This window comes from Neovison vison, chromosome 1 (genome assembly GCF_020171115.1).
Source record: "Neovison vison isolate M4711 chromosome 1, ASM_NN_V1, whole genome shotgun sequence".
Classification (NCBI taxonomy): Eukaryota; Metazoa; Chordata; class Mammalia; order Carnivora; family Mustelidae; genus Neogale; species Neogale vison.
In genome coordinates, this window is record NC_058091.1 from 105,619,037 (window position 1) to 105,633,304 (window position 14,268).

Sequence of the window (14,268 nt, forward strand, 5' to 3'; positions counted from 1 at the left end):
TGACAATTGGAGAGCTAAGTTTTCAAGTGCATATGAAAGACTTTGATAATGAGGTAAATTTTGAAACCTCCACATGCTCTTGAATAATTCAAAATTAAGAAGCTCAATATTCTGCTTATAGTCAGGATATTCTGCATTCCTTTTATATATGGTATAGTAGTGTCATTAAATAAATTAAGATCTTGTCCAATAAGTGAAGATTTCTATTCTTTTTTTTTTTTACTCTGGGATATTTTATATTATCAATTCCTAAAAATATTTTACCACATCCATTTCAGCTACAAAGTCCTTTTTTTATGAGTTCCATCTTTTTTAGAATCTCTAACCTTTTGACCAGAAGCACCAGTACCTGAAGAATTCAATTTTATTCTTTTTTCTTACCCCATCCTTATTACATCAATATTTACTTTACTTCAAAAAAGCAGTTGCATTCATAAAACATTATTTTGCAAATGTAAAACAAGTGTTATACTCCAACAGTTTTATAGCCTAGGAAAATATAAAAGATATTTTAAAATGAAACAATCCAACTTTTACAATCTAGTTCTAATCCTTGACAAAATTCCTTGGTAGACGGACCTGTCAAGGACTATTCCCAGCAAAGAGCTGGGCAGTGAAGCAGGAGCGGAGAGTGAAGAGCAGAGACATCTCCGCACCAACAGTGGGCAGAATCACCCCTGACGTCCCAGAACACAAAAGCTAACACTGAAAAAAAAAAAAAAAAAAAAAAAAAAAGAATAAGAAAAGCTGACACTGGTATTTTTATGTGTTTTTTTTTTTTTTTTTACAGACTCTCATTGTAGTTTGAAGACAGCGGAAGAAAGGGGAAGAGGCAGGGTCAAAACTATAGTCTAAAATGTTTTGAGCTATTATCTTTTTGAAGAGCAGATTCTGAAAGACTCCATATCTTAGAGCAACTTCTAAATACATGCCAGAGTGGTTTCTGGGGAACAGCTGTACTCATTTGTCAATACCAATTCAGCCTCCGAAAGCTAAAAGGAGAAAAAATAATTTAACTGGTATTTATGTGTAATTAGGACACTTTGTTATTATTGTTACTATGCTTAAAAAGATATATTTCATAGGACAAAATCTTTTTTGTCATTTTAAAATCTCACATCTTAGAAAATTGTGGTCCTTTTTACTCCAAATAATTTTATATTTGGATGATGTGATACTTATTGTGAGATATAGTAGTTCATTTTTTTCAAGCAGTTTATTATTTTATTTAAATATTTTTCCAGGGGCTCCTGGGTGGCTCAGTGGGTTAAGCCTCTGCCTTCAGCTCAGGTCATGGTCTCAGGGTCCTGGGATCAAGCCCTGCCTCAGGCACTCTGCTCAGCAGGGAGTCTGCTTCCCTCTCTCTCTGCCTGCCTCTCTGCCTACTTATGATCTCTCTTTCTGTGTGTGTCAAATAAATAAATAAAATCTTTTTTAAAAAAATAAATATTTTTCCAATACCCTTCCGATAGAATTCTGAAAGTGATTTGCTCACCTATTGTACATAGTCACCATTTCTAAAATGACCTTGCCAGAAATATACGTTAAGTAATTGCATTTTTTGTGTCTTTACAAATACATGACTGTAACTTTATTAAGAAGTCTTGTTTAAGGGTGCCTGGGTGGCGCAGTCAGTTAAGATTCTGACTCTTGGTTTTGGCTTGGGTCTCATGGGTCCTGAGACCGAGCGCAGCACTGGGCTCAGCAGGGAGTCTACCTGAAGATTCTCTCCCTCTAGTCTCCCCACCTCTTGCACGGACACTTGTGCTCTCTCAGTCTTTCTCAAAAAAAAAAAAAAAAAAAAAGTCTTTAAAAAAGAAGAAGAAGAAGAAGTCTTGTTTAGAAATGAAATACTTGGTCTGGTATATAAAAATGAAAGGAAATTAAACAGATTAACATTTGTGTTTGTTTTACCCGTTGGGGATCCTCTCACATACAGATTAAAGGAATCAAATGAAACAGACTTGAAGATTTCTCTCAGCTTTAAAGTCTAACCTGTAATTGAATAACAATGTGCTAAAACTGAGCACTTTGTCAGGCACATTTCTCAGCATAACCCTAAATAGAATCTCTATTTTACAAATGAGAAAAGTGAGACCCAGAATGACTTGCCCAAGGCCACAAGAGTGAAGGAGAGACGCAGTTTACAAATAGGTCTTCCGGTCGAAATGCCATTCCACTTCCTAAATGCCAGAGATTCGATTTTACAGGAAGTTCATTTCAATAACAATCACCTGCTTTCATAGAAACCAGATCAAAAGGGAAGTTTAAGAAAAAAACAAAGACAATTCAAATTCACCTAGTTACTAACCTGAGATGTTCATCAATAAAAGCCCAAGAACTAAGTCATAATACATGCCTCTGACTCTGTAATAGATGTTCAAAAGAATTTTTTTTCAAATGAAGAATACATTTAGTTCAGTCCTTTGAATTTTTTTTTTATATACAAGGATGATCAAAGTATAGACACAGTTCTAACAGCGGAACCTAATTTATTGTATCCCTGGGTTACCCTGCCCCCATTAGAATGTTTTCATTCTCCTAAATCTCTCAGTTATATTTGGTTACAATATGATAATGTTTCACTAAAAAAGCCTACTAGCCAAGATTCACGAAGTTTGGGTTCTGACTTTTCCACTAAGTAGCAAGTACTTCTGGAGCCTTGTTCTTTTTATCTGTAGACACTGCTATAAATATAAATATACCCAGCAAATATATTCACGTTTTATAAGTATTTTCATTACCAGGCAATACTTTATATGTCATTTAATATAACAACATCAAGAGAACATTTATAATTACCTACATTTTGCCAAAGCAGATATAGGTCCACAGAGGTTAAGTGATTTATTTAAGGTCATATGACTGCCAAGGAAGAATGGGAATTCTTTAAGGATGTTGCCACATCTTTATTACCAGAAGCAGAGGAAATTTCACTTCTGTTAGTTGATGGATCCGGGAAAGGCCCAAATGCCCAAGAGGATTAGTAGGATAGTCACAGAAGTTAAAAGAGTTGGGAGGAACCTTAAAGGACTCTTATCAGCACCTGCTTACTGACTAGAAAGTTTCCAACAGGGGAGCCTGGGTGGGTTAAGCCCTTGCCTTTGGCTCAGATCATGATCTCAGGGTCGTGGGATCGAGTCCCGCATCGGGCTCTCTGCTCAGCAGAGAGCCTGCTTTCCTCTCTCTATCTGCCTGTCTCTCTGCCTACTTGTGATGTCTCTCTGTCAAATAAATAAATAAAATCTTAAAAAAAAAAAAGTTTTTACCATGTCTCACGCATTCAGTAATATAGTTCCAATTTACAAACCTCTTGCTTGCATCATTATGTTGGACAAGCAGTGCCTTATGTATAGTAAGTACTAAACAAATGTTCATCCTGATTATTAATACCTAAGCACCATGCATTACTGGGGATCTCTGCTGGGGACATACCTCATTCTAGGTTACCACATGGGCCCCTGACTCATGGGCAATGACTCTTTCTGAGTCAGGACCTAACCCTTTACCCGAACAGCTCTAGATTCTGAACAATAAACTAGGAGAACCTCTCAGAGAGGTTAGGGTATATCAAGCAGTCTGAGGGTTCTCAGAGAGGGTACTGTGACCGATATGCTCATGCTCAGACCCTAGTATTATTATTAAACAGGCACAGTATTTTATAAGTAGTCTTTACACAGCCAGGGAAACTAGGGCAAGCTTAAAAAGAAGAAGGGACACTTAAGCTGAAGATAGAGGTGAAGGAAACCAGGTTGGAAGAACCGGAAGCATAAGCACAGTTATGCAATTTTATTTTGATCGCATGGCATAAATATGCAAATCCAATTCATGCTTAATTTAGACAATCTCAAAATTCTACTACAGCAGGTTGATCCCGACTTGATTTGACATTTCCAACAGAGAAGCTTTTCCTGCTTCAGAAATGTTTCTGCTCTTATTCCGTTAGATGACTCCTTTGTCTCATACATGGGCCTGGCCTTAAAGAATGTTTCATATCACAAGAATTTTCATTATTCAAGTTTTTCTCATCACATTGTTTCTTTTGAAAGTTATTTTATAGTTTAATACAAGTTTGCCATTTTGCATTTCAATGCAGTGGTTTGATCAAATTAACTAAAAAAGGCTTCATCTAAAGGGATCCTTCCAACCATTAAATTTAGACCCTAATTTGACCTAATAAGTTTCCTTTCAATGTATTAACTGGTGTTATTCGGAATCTAAATATCACTGATTTTATTCATTTGCTTTTAATTTTCTCTAACAGCTACCTTTTTACTATCAATACTTTAAAAACCTTTGTTTTGACCTCTGTATGTTGGCTACAGTCTGAAATATAATCATTAAAGCATTTACCAAACACTCTGATTGGGTGCTTGGCAGAGAAGGCAACCCAAAAAAATCTCAAAAAGTTTTAACCTCTGTTAGAAATAATGGTAAAAAATGATCAATGATTACCAGGTGTGAAAGAATATGAATGTGCCTTCAGTTTCCCTAATGTGTGCTCTTCAAAGAAAAATGGAGGAAAACGTATTCAAAATATTTACAGAAGAGATCCTTGAAAGAACACATCGCAAACTCCCATCGACTAATCTAAAAATATCCATACCTGTTAACTACTAGTTCTACTTCTGGCAATTTGTTCTAAGACTATAATACAAAATATATAAAGTTGTATGCATGTCCAATACCACCTTTGTTATAGTAAAAACTTGAAAGCAGCACACATTGAAGTGGGAAGGGCTAAATGCATTGTGGTAATTCTGTCCAATGAATTCACCATTTAAAAATGAGTGATTCCATTTCCTATCCATGTCACCTGAATTACCAGAATGGTTACACCAAACTGTCCTCCCTCTGTTCCCCACTTCTCCCCATCCTCCAGACTACTGCCCACAGTGCTTCTCTAAATCACAGTTTTGGTCTTATAATCTCTCTGCTTGGGATGCTTCCACAATTTTGCATCACCTTCAGGAAAAATTCAAATTAGTATTCTCTGAGGCCCTGCCAAGGCCAATCTCACCAATCCCTGCACACTTTCATGCACAAACTTCATCTCCATCCATGCAAAACTAGTGCGCAAGAAGACCCACACTCTTCTTCTTTCCTAGAGTTTTATCAATTTTCTAGTCTGTGCCAGGGAAACAGTTATCTACTCCTCTTGTCACAGCTCAGAATTAACCCCTTGGACAATTTGCTATAGCCACTCCATTCAAAGAAGTTCAATATTGTCAAATTCCCAGTGAAAGTAGATCCCTTACTGAATTTTGTAATCTATTCAAAATAACTCATAATTATTGTCTTCTTCATCACAAGTGATGAACGTTTAGCCTCCTCCAAGAGATCTTACTTAGTGCTTTGTAAAATAATTCTCAGAATCCTTATCATTAACTCTTCATTTGTATACTTTTTTCTCTACGCCAAAAGGCAGTGATTACTTTAACCTAAGAACTATGGTTCCTTAAGTGCCAAGAATGTATTTAGGCATCCTTCTAGAATTAGGAATCATTGCAGCCCAAAATACAAGGAACTACTTACAGCCCCAATATCCACTTGGGCAATGTAGAATAGAGATGAGGTTGATCTGACTATGGTTATGGCTCTGGGGATGGAGAAATGAGCTTACAACAGATAGATTTGGGAGGTGGATTTGGCAGTTCGGTGATTGACTTGATATAGGAAGTGCAAGAGACAGAGGGTCAAAGGTGACAGGTGTCTGACTAGGGAACCCAGAAAGAGGAGGAGACCTGAGGGAAGAGTTGCTGGCTTCTGTTCTAAGTACATGGAATCTGCAATAACTATATCATCCAGCAAGTCATCCAGCAAGCAGTGGCCATATGGGTCAGAATCCAAAAGATGATATGGAAAGAAAAAAGCACAACCCTGAAAGTGGTTGGAATCATTAAGAGAAAGAGCAGAGCTTGAGAAAATAAGAGGACTGAGACAGAAACAATACTGTGTGCTAAGTAAACATAGGAATGGAATCCCGAAAAAGCAGTTAGAGAAAAAAATGACCAGAAGGTGAAAGAAAAAGTTGGACAGAGTGGTTTCATTGATAGCAAAAGATAAAAGCTGCATTAAAAGAAGGAAACACCAGGGGCACCTGGGTGGCTCAGTGGGTTAAGCCGCTGCCTTCGGCTCATGTCATGATCCCAGGGTCCTGGGATCGAGTCCCGCGTCGGGCTCTCTGCTCAGCAGGGAGCCTGCTTCCTTCTCTCTCTCTGCCTGCCTCTCTGCCTACTTGTGATCTCTGTCAAATAAATAAATAAAATCTTAAAAAAAAAAAAAAAGAAGGAAACACCAATAGGCCTGCTACTGACATTACAAACAAGGTTGCTATTAAGACTACTCCATTGTGTTTTGCAACCCAGGTCCCTAGGAGCATTGGAAAAGGCAGGTTCAGTGAAAGAATGTGAGCAGCAGCCAGATGGCTGTGAGTTGAGGAGAAACGAGAGGTGCTTAGTCCAGGGTCGGCATCTGATAAGCACGCTAGAATTGTTCTCTACAGTCAACGGAGACAGTCAGGATACACAGCTGGAAAGTAAGAGAGATGGAGACAAACACAACGACCCCTGGAAAAGTGCATAGGGGTCTGCCCAAGAAAAATTTATGTTGCTTTTAGGAAGATCAGACTTACACATGTTTAAATGCTCAGTGAAAGGAGTTAATAGAGGTGCTGAAAAGAAAAAGGTTTTTAAAAAGGTCCTTGAAAGGGTAGAAAAGATGGAAACCAGAATTGAAATGAAGGGATTCACTTTAATGTATCCTCCTCCACAAGAGGAAGAAAAAAAGAGGGAATATTAGAAGGAGAGAAGAGAAAAATTAAGGAGGAAAGGAAAATTAGGTGGAGGAGATGATGGAAGGAATTTCAGATGACAGAAGAAAGCCTCAGGACAATTAAGTTTACCTAGTAAGTGGCAGAATCTGAAAGTGAACTAATTTTAAACCCTTGATCTTTCTTATCTATTCTTAGCCAGTTGCAGAACTTCCAATTTTTCTCCGCTAGGAGATGCTCAGACAGTTTACATATGGAAGACTAAATATTTAAAGAGAATGCAAATGGTTTGCCATCGTCATAGCAGAGAATGTTAAAAAAAAAAAAAAAACCTCAAAGAACAAAACTGTTCAGTGCCCCCACAGAAACTGGAGATTTTTAAGTTATAGTGGCATCAAATCTGCACAGGTAAACTATTTTTCTTCCAGCAAAGCTCTTTCAGAGAAGTGAAAAACACAGGATAGAGGTTTTGTAAGGATACAAACTTAGGAAGACAATGACAAAAATAAGCTGAGGATATTTGCAAGAAAGACTAAAATAATGAGATATGGAATCCAAGATAGATGGAATAGGAAACGAGATCAAGAAAGACCGACAAGGGATTGGAGATCCCTAGAAGGTAGCATTTTAGATGTATCATTGAGCTCAATATATTGGCTAAAATAGACTAGGAATCAATAAATACTTTCTAATAAATGAAAGGCAACCAATGTTGAAATATAAGTCCAGAAGGAAATTTTGACTCCCATCTCTCCTTCATAAATGATTCAGAATGAAATATCTTTGACTGTCCAATAGAACCTGGTGATAATTCAGTAGGCTGATGTAATCAAAACACTTTCCCAGACAAAATATTACATGGACTCCCTCAGTTTTGGGAAGAGCTGAAAGAAGAGAAACTCCGCTGGTGACAAGCTGCTCCACAATGACTCTGTCCCTTTACCCATTAATTCCACCTTTCTTTGAAGATTTTTTCACTGTATTTATTCTCAAAGCCACACCTATCTTCAAGGTTGTGATTACTCCCTTTAAGACATAAACAAAATCTTATTTCCTATGCTTCTTCATAGCATAACTAAAACATGTGATATTTCAAAAAAAGTTTTTAAACACTAAGGAAAATATAAACTAAAATTTAAAAGAACCAAAACGACAAAATACTTGCTTTCTATTATCTTGGTAGTTAAATATGTTTTCTTTGATTCTGTCCTGTTTCTTGTCTTACTCAAGACACCAGACCAAAGTATTCTCCTTTTCAGTTCTCTGGTTCACCAACAAGATAAATAAGCATCATTTGGAAACTTATTTGAAAACCTGGAGCACTTCTTTATGGCCTAGTAAGTGATTCACTCCTTCAACCAAGCTGTTTCTGCAAACTCACCTGAGTCTTACATTAAATTAGAGTCCCTGAGATCACTAAGGACAAGGACCCAAATGACCACCCTTTCCCAACTTAAAAAAAATGAAACACTCTTAGGGAGACATTAATCACAGATCTACTTATCCCTAACACTGGACCTTCATCTATATATTTGTAAAGAATTTTAATCCTTAAACTCTATTGCATTTTAGGAGATTCCCTCTGAATACATGGAATCTCTGGGGATTTTATTGCAATTTGTTCTTTATTTACAAATGTGATATTCTTCATTATAAAAATTCAAAGGTCAGAAGCTCATAAAGTAAAATGGAAAACTTAAAAAACAATACGAGTCCTCTGTTTCCCTCTAACCTTTATATTTTTGACAAGCAAATATTTTCAGAAAGAGTTGTTTCTACTATTCCAAATAATTCTTATAATGGTTCATTTTCTAATATAAGTTCTTTAATAATTGTTCCTAGTAATGATTTAATGTGTCAATATTGATTGGGACTAGCCACATATTGAAATACACCAAAAAGAGAAATTGAAGAGAGTAGGAATAGTACATTCATACCCATTGTTGACAAGTGACCTACTCGGGCCACCCTTTGTATGAAATTCATTCATTTACTCAGCAAGTACTTAGTGAATATCTAAGAGGCCAGGTATAGGTCTGGATGCTCTGTAAGAAATAAAGATGAGCTACTTGTTGTTTCACTGAACATAAAAATAATACATAATAAAAAGTGGTATAGGTATACTATATGAATGAGGAAAGTACTAGTGGAACCATCTTCCTGAGGAAGCAGCTAAGTCTCTCAAAGTTGCAGTAACTCCTCTGACTTCACACCTAGAAAGTAGCAGGAGCCAAATGTGTACTTGGAAACACTTCTTTTGTTTTTTCATCCTACATACAAAGTTTAGAGGCAACAAAATATTGAAAACTAAAAATATTGCCTAGAAAGTAAATATTGAGCAGTTTTATATAAAAGATAGAGGAAAATCAAGTGGGGGTTTTTTGTGTGTTTTTTTAACTTCACAATTCAACATAGAGTTCAGTAGCATCCCAGTCTTTTGCAGTAAAATTAAGCACAGAACGTAAACACAGATAAATTTCTTGGAAGTTACATAGAATCAGAATTTTACTTAATATCATGGCTAAAAATGGAATGGGTTATTTGGATATGTGTCAAGTTTCTCATCCTCGAACATATTTGTAAAAGGGATAGAAGGATTAGATAATCAAATGTCAGGAATGACCCAGAGAGTTTCCATTTCTTCCACCACATATGCTCACCACTTTTGCAATAAAATAACCTAGATCCAAGTTAGTAGATTAGATGGAACATTGTTCCACCTACATAATCACCTCCACCCACGAATTATAGAGAAACAAAGCTCTGAATCTCACTTCCATTCCCAGCAAGACGGCAAAATATGCAACAGCAGCAGCAAGCCTGGAGCAAATCTCGCCTCTGGGAGTAAGGCAATGCAAAATCTGCAACAGAACATTCCATATGAGACAAGTGTACCTAGCCGATAGTTTCAGAGAGGGAAAAATGACTTTATAAACATCTAACACCATGTCATTTTCACAATATGAAGCTAAATAATAAACAGAGCTAAAATAATAAAGGATCAAGAATTTGGCTATTACCTGAACTTGGTGCTAGCACTGGCTTTCTTTTTTACTGAAAAAGAGATCTCTGTATTTTCCAGAGAAATGAAGATTTTCTCTCAAAAATATCTGTGTAAATAAGATCAAAGTATTTTTTGAAGGCTTTGTGATGGGTAGAAAAGCAACAGATATGATTCAAAAGTGAGAGAAGATTTGTAGAAAAATTTAGATATACATGTAGTATAATATATATTTATGGTGATGATTTCTATAATATGGTATGAAATAAGATCCAAGAACATTATAGAACTGTCAGCAAAGATACCAGCTAATAGGCTGCTGCAGATAAAAATATTGGGCCTCGGGGCGCCTAGGTGGCTCAGTGGGTTAAGCCTCTGCCTTCAGCTCAGGTCATGAATTCAGGGTCCTGGGACTGAACCCCGCATCGGGTTCTGCTCAGTGGGGAGCCTACTCCCACCCCACCCCCGCTTGCCTCTCTGCCTACTTGTGATCTCTCTCTCTTGTCAAATAAATAAATAAAAATCTTTTTTAAAAAATTGGGTCTCATCAAAAAGAATATTTTAAATGTGACAGCAGACGGTGTTCCATCTTTTAAAAAAATACGATGTGCTTAGGGCTAGAATACTAAATATAGTTCTAGTTACTGTCCCCAGGAAAACATTAATGGGCTAGAAGTGGATCAATATGTGTTTATTTATATAAATGTACACCGCCTAGAATAGTTATTATCATACAGAAAGGCAAATAAAATTCTACTGTGTAAAAGAAGGTGCAAAACTCTACAAGGCTATAAAAATGAAAACTTAGGGGAGAGATTACTGGTATCCACAACATAATGAAGTATATATGACAAGAAACTCCTGTTAGTCACTATGTTCTAAGCACTGAACACACATTAATTCATTTAAGCTCTCCACAAAATCTCTTGCGGTCGGTACTATTAATGTCCAAATGAAGCACAGAGAAATCCAGTGATTTGTCCCATCTCACCCAGCCAGTAGGTAGTAGAACCAAGACTAAAATACAGGCATTCTGGTTTCGAGGAAAATACTCTTAACCACTGCACATGGATGAAGCACAGACCTAATTTTTAACATCAAGAGAGGCACTTAAAGGGAGATAGATTTGAGGTAAATAAAAACAAATATAAAATGAACTAAAAACCTTGGAATCTAAAAACAAAACTGAATTTTAAGAGACCAAACACATTTAAAATATAAAAATAGAATCAGGAGGTCTTTATAGAGTTCCACAGACAAGCATAAAGCAGGGACCATTTGGGTAAGCTGCGGTAGGAAAAACCCTAGCCTTGAGTCCTACTTCTAGAAAGTCAGTCCCAGCCTCCCACAGAGCTGCACTTAACAACACAACGCACATGCGTACGCGCGCGTGCACACACACGTACACACACACAGATGATACAGGCTACAGAGCAGAATGAACCTCTGGTCTCACCCAGATGGAATCCGTTCTTCCTGCAATATGGAAACATCACCTCTATGCGTCTACCTGTGCAAATGTTTTCCTTTGCGTCTACCTCCCAGATACTGAGGCACGAGCATCAGCCCCAGGGCAGAGAACAGATCTTCCTCAAATCGCTTGGTGACTCAGGCAGCTCAGTACCACACACAAGGCTTTACTGATAAATAGATTTTAATTATCACGATGTGCTGCCATTTCCTTCAATTTGCGACTTCATACATGCATAGGGTCTACTTTGGGGAATAGGAATGTGGTTTTGATCTATTTTCTGTTTACTACGGCTAAGAATTTGGCTGAATCCATGACTTTATGACATTGTTTTGAATAGAGAATCTCAGTAAAATATTCTTTAGGGAAATGCCAAATCTAAGACTAGGAACTATTCATTTTCACTGAAGCTTCTACCGAGGAATTTGTTCAGGTTGGGGAAGTAATCACCCTGGGATATTTTTTCACCCATACAACCTGCCCTTTTGATTCATCAAGCCTTTGCTCAGCTGCTGCGTTTTTTGCAGCTAACCTCATGCTGCTGCTGCTCACGTTACCAGAGCATCTGGCATGGAACAAAACCATTATCCTTTCCAGATATTAGTTAACTGGAAATGTAATGTCACACATCACCTCCCTCCCACCTCCCATAGTCTTTCCCTTCCTGAGAATACAACCCTACACAGGGAAGCACAGGGGCTATTCAATGGAGAGTTGGGTCGATCAAGGCTCACGTTTATTATATCTCTTAAATATAATGTTCCATCCCAGTTATCAAGGAACTTCTTCCCAAGAGACAGGGTTTGTCCCTTGCTGTGAAAATTGTGTCCTTTCAAATCATACTGCTAGTTTTTCTACTCTCCCATCAACATTGGTCTAGACTGGTCTTGGGAGATTGTGACTCAAAGATTTTCACAAAATCTGGGTCACCTGGAATCCTTGGCTAAAACTATAGGAGGTGGAGATAGGAAACACAATTTTGACATAGGCTCACCAGTAGTAAAACCTAGACCAAGAAGACGTTGAATAGTTAGACACCAGTATCTCAAGACGGTACTAATGTACAGGGGCACCTGGGTGGCTAGGTGGGTTAAGACTCTGCCTTCAGCTCAGGTCATGATCCCAGGGTCCTGGGATTGAGCCCCGCATCCAGCTCTCTGCTCAGTGGGGAGTCTGCTTCCCTTCCTCTCTCTCTACCTGCCTCTCAGCCTACTTGTGATCTCTGTCAAATAAAGAAATAAAATCTAAAAAAAAAAAAAGTACTAATGTACATACTAGATACTTTCTCTAAGCCATCATTTGAAGCTACAAATTTACTTTCAGATAAATTTACTTTCACATTTATTGATACCTCTGACAATGACAGGACACAGCTTGCTGAGCCACAGCTATTCCCAGTGAGTCCCTTCTTTACCTACTGTTACCCAGTTTCCTTATGGAAAGTACATCTGCTGTCTCCATCTCAAAGCATGCTGCCCATACTCATTACACATAGCAGTGACCCCATTCTTCCTTAATCTTCTAGATGTCTTCTCCAGTAGATGGAGGGGTAGGGATCAGGTCTGTTCTCTTTCTGCCACTATTTTAAGCACAGGGAGTTGGTCTACCACTCTGCTTTGCACATAATAGTTTTGCTTCTTGTATTTTATTTTCTTAATTTCATCTAAAGAAAACCCACATCCTCCCAGATTTGACCACAGCGTGCCTCACAGTCTGCATTTCAGTCTTGCAGAATGGTCTGCCAGAAATATAAGAGTAGATGTTGGGTACATACACATTAAAAAAAAAACTAGGAAGAAATGCTACATGTTGACAACTGAGTGTTTTAATATATTCAAGAGCAGATGAGAGGCTATCACTATTTAAAATGCCGTGAGTTTCAATTATAATTTGAAAATGGGTTTTCACCTTTAGCCACTTAACCTCAAACCATTTTTAATACAGTGAGACAAAAGCTTTGAGAAAAACAAAGATCGTGCTCTTGGTAACAACCAAAATAAGCATAAAAGAATTTTATAGCATCCTTATGCTTCTGAAACCCAGTGCCTAATGAAGTTATTTTCAATGATCTTTCAATCTAAGTGAGCTGTTCTAACGCAAATTCTGGATTTCACTTTTATTATATTTATAAACTCAATGCTTAATAGAGTTTCTTCGCAAACTTCTCCAAAGCAGACATAAAGCAAGTATAATCATGCTGCCCTTATTCATACTGGCACTCAAATAGTTGACACAGAATAATAAAAGCTTTGTTGTCAGTATTTTGGTAAATAACATTTTAACTATTAACTTCATACCTCCTGCAGAAGGTCCCCTTCATCATTCATCTCACACTTTTTTATTTAAGTCGACTTTGGAAACCACAATAGCCCCAACAAATGCATTCAACATGTATTTATATGTATACCTGAACCAAACACTGCGGATGATGAATTCCATGGAGGCTCTTTCCAGAGGGGTCTGGCACGTAATAAAAGATAAACACTGGACTCTGATGTGTCACGCCCAAGGCACAGTATGCTGGAAATGCACTAGAAGAGTCAAATGACAAATGCTCATTTATGCCTGAATCCCTACAAACAAAGGACATTACAATGCTTAAAACTGTGTTGATTTTGACTTTTTCTCCAACATACTGCATTTTGTTATGTAACAATTGTATTCTAGAATGAATCTATTGTTAGACTTAGATGATGACACATTTATTAGACGACTATGCAATCACGGTCCACAGACAAAACACAAATGGAAAAATACAACTGTCAGTGACCCAGATTTGTACCAATGGCAAAGACCCACTCATTTGTAATTCACATTTTTCTTTTCCTTTTTTTTCCTAGGGTTCCTTCTCGCCTCTAAATTAATTCTGGTCCTTCGTTATATAATCACAGCCATCTCTCTTTAGCCTTTCTAATTCTACAAATATTAGTCTCTGACAAAACCCAGGCCCTCCCAGCTGGCCACAAGGAACATAGAACCATCTACAGGTTGCCCCACGTGGTCCCAGGAGCAACCCCAACTCAG

The 14,268-nt window shown here is 37.5% G+C and overlaps 1 protein-coding gene across 1 annotated transcript in view; it reads right to left on the reverse strand.

Annotated features, from left to right (window-relative positions):
* Window positions 1-13,834, reverse strand: part of LGSN (lengsin, lens protein with glutamine synthetase domain) — a 28,128-nt gene extending 14,294 nt beyond the window's left edge. Inside the window, exon 1 of the mRNA XM_044237814.1 lies at window positions 13,652-13,834. Coding sequence (XP_044093749.1) covers window positions 13,652-13,834 — 183 coding nt within the window. The remainder of the gene's footprint in view (window positions 1-13,651) is intronic.
* Window positions 13,835-14,268: the final 434 nt, after the last annotated feature.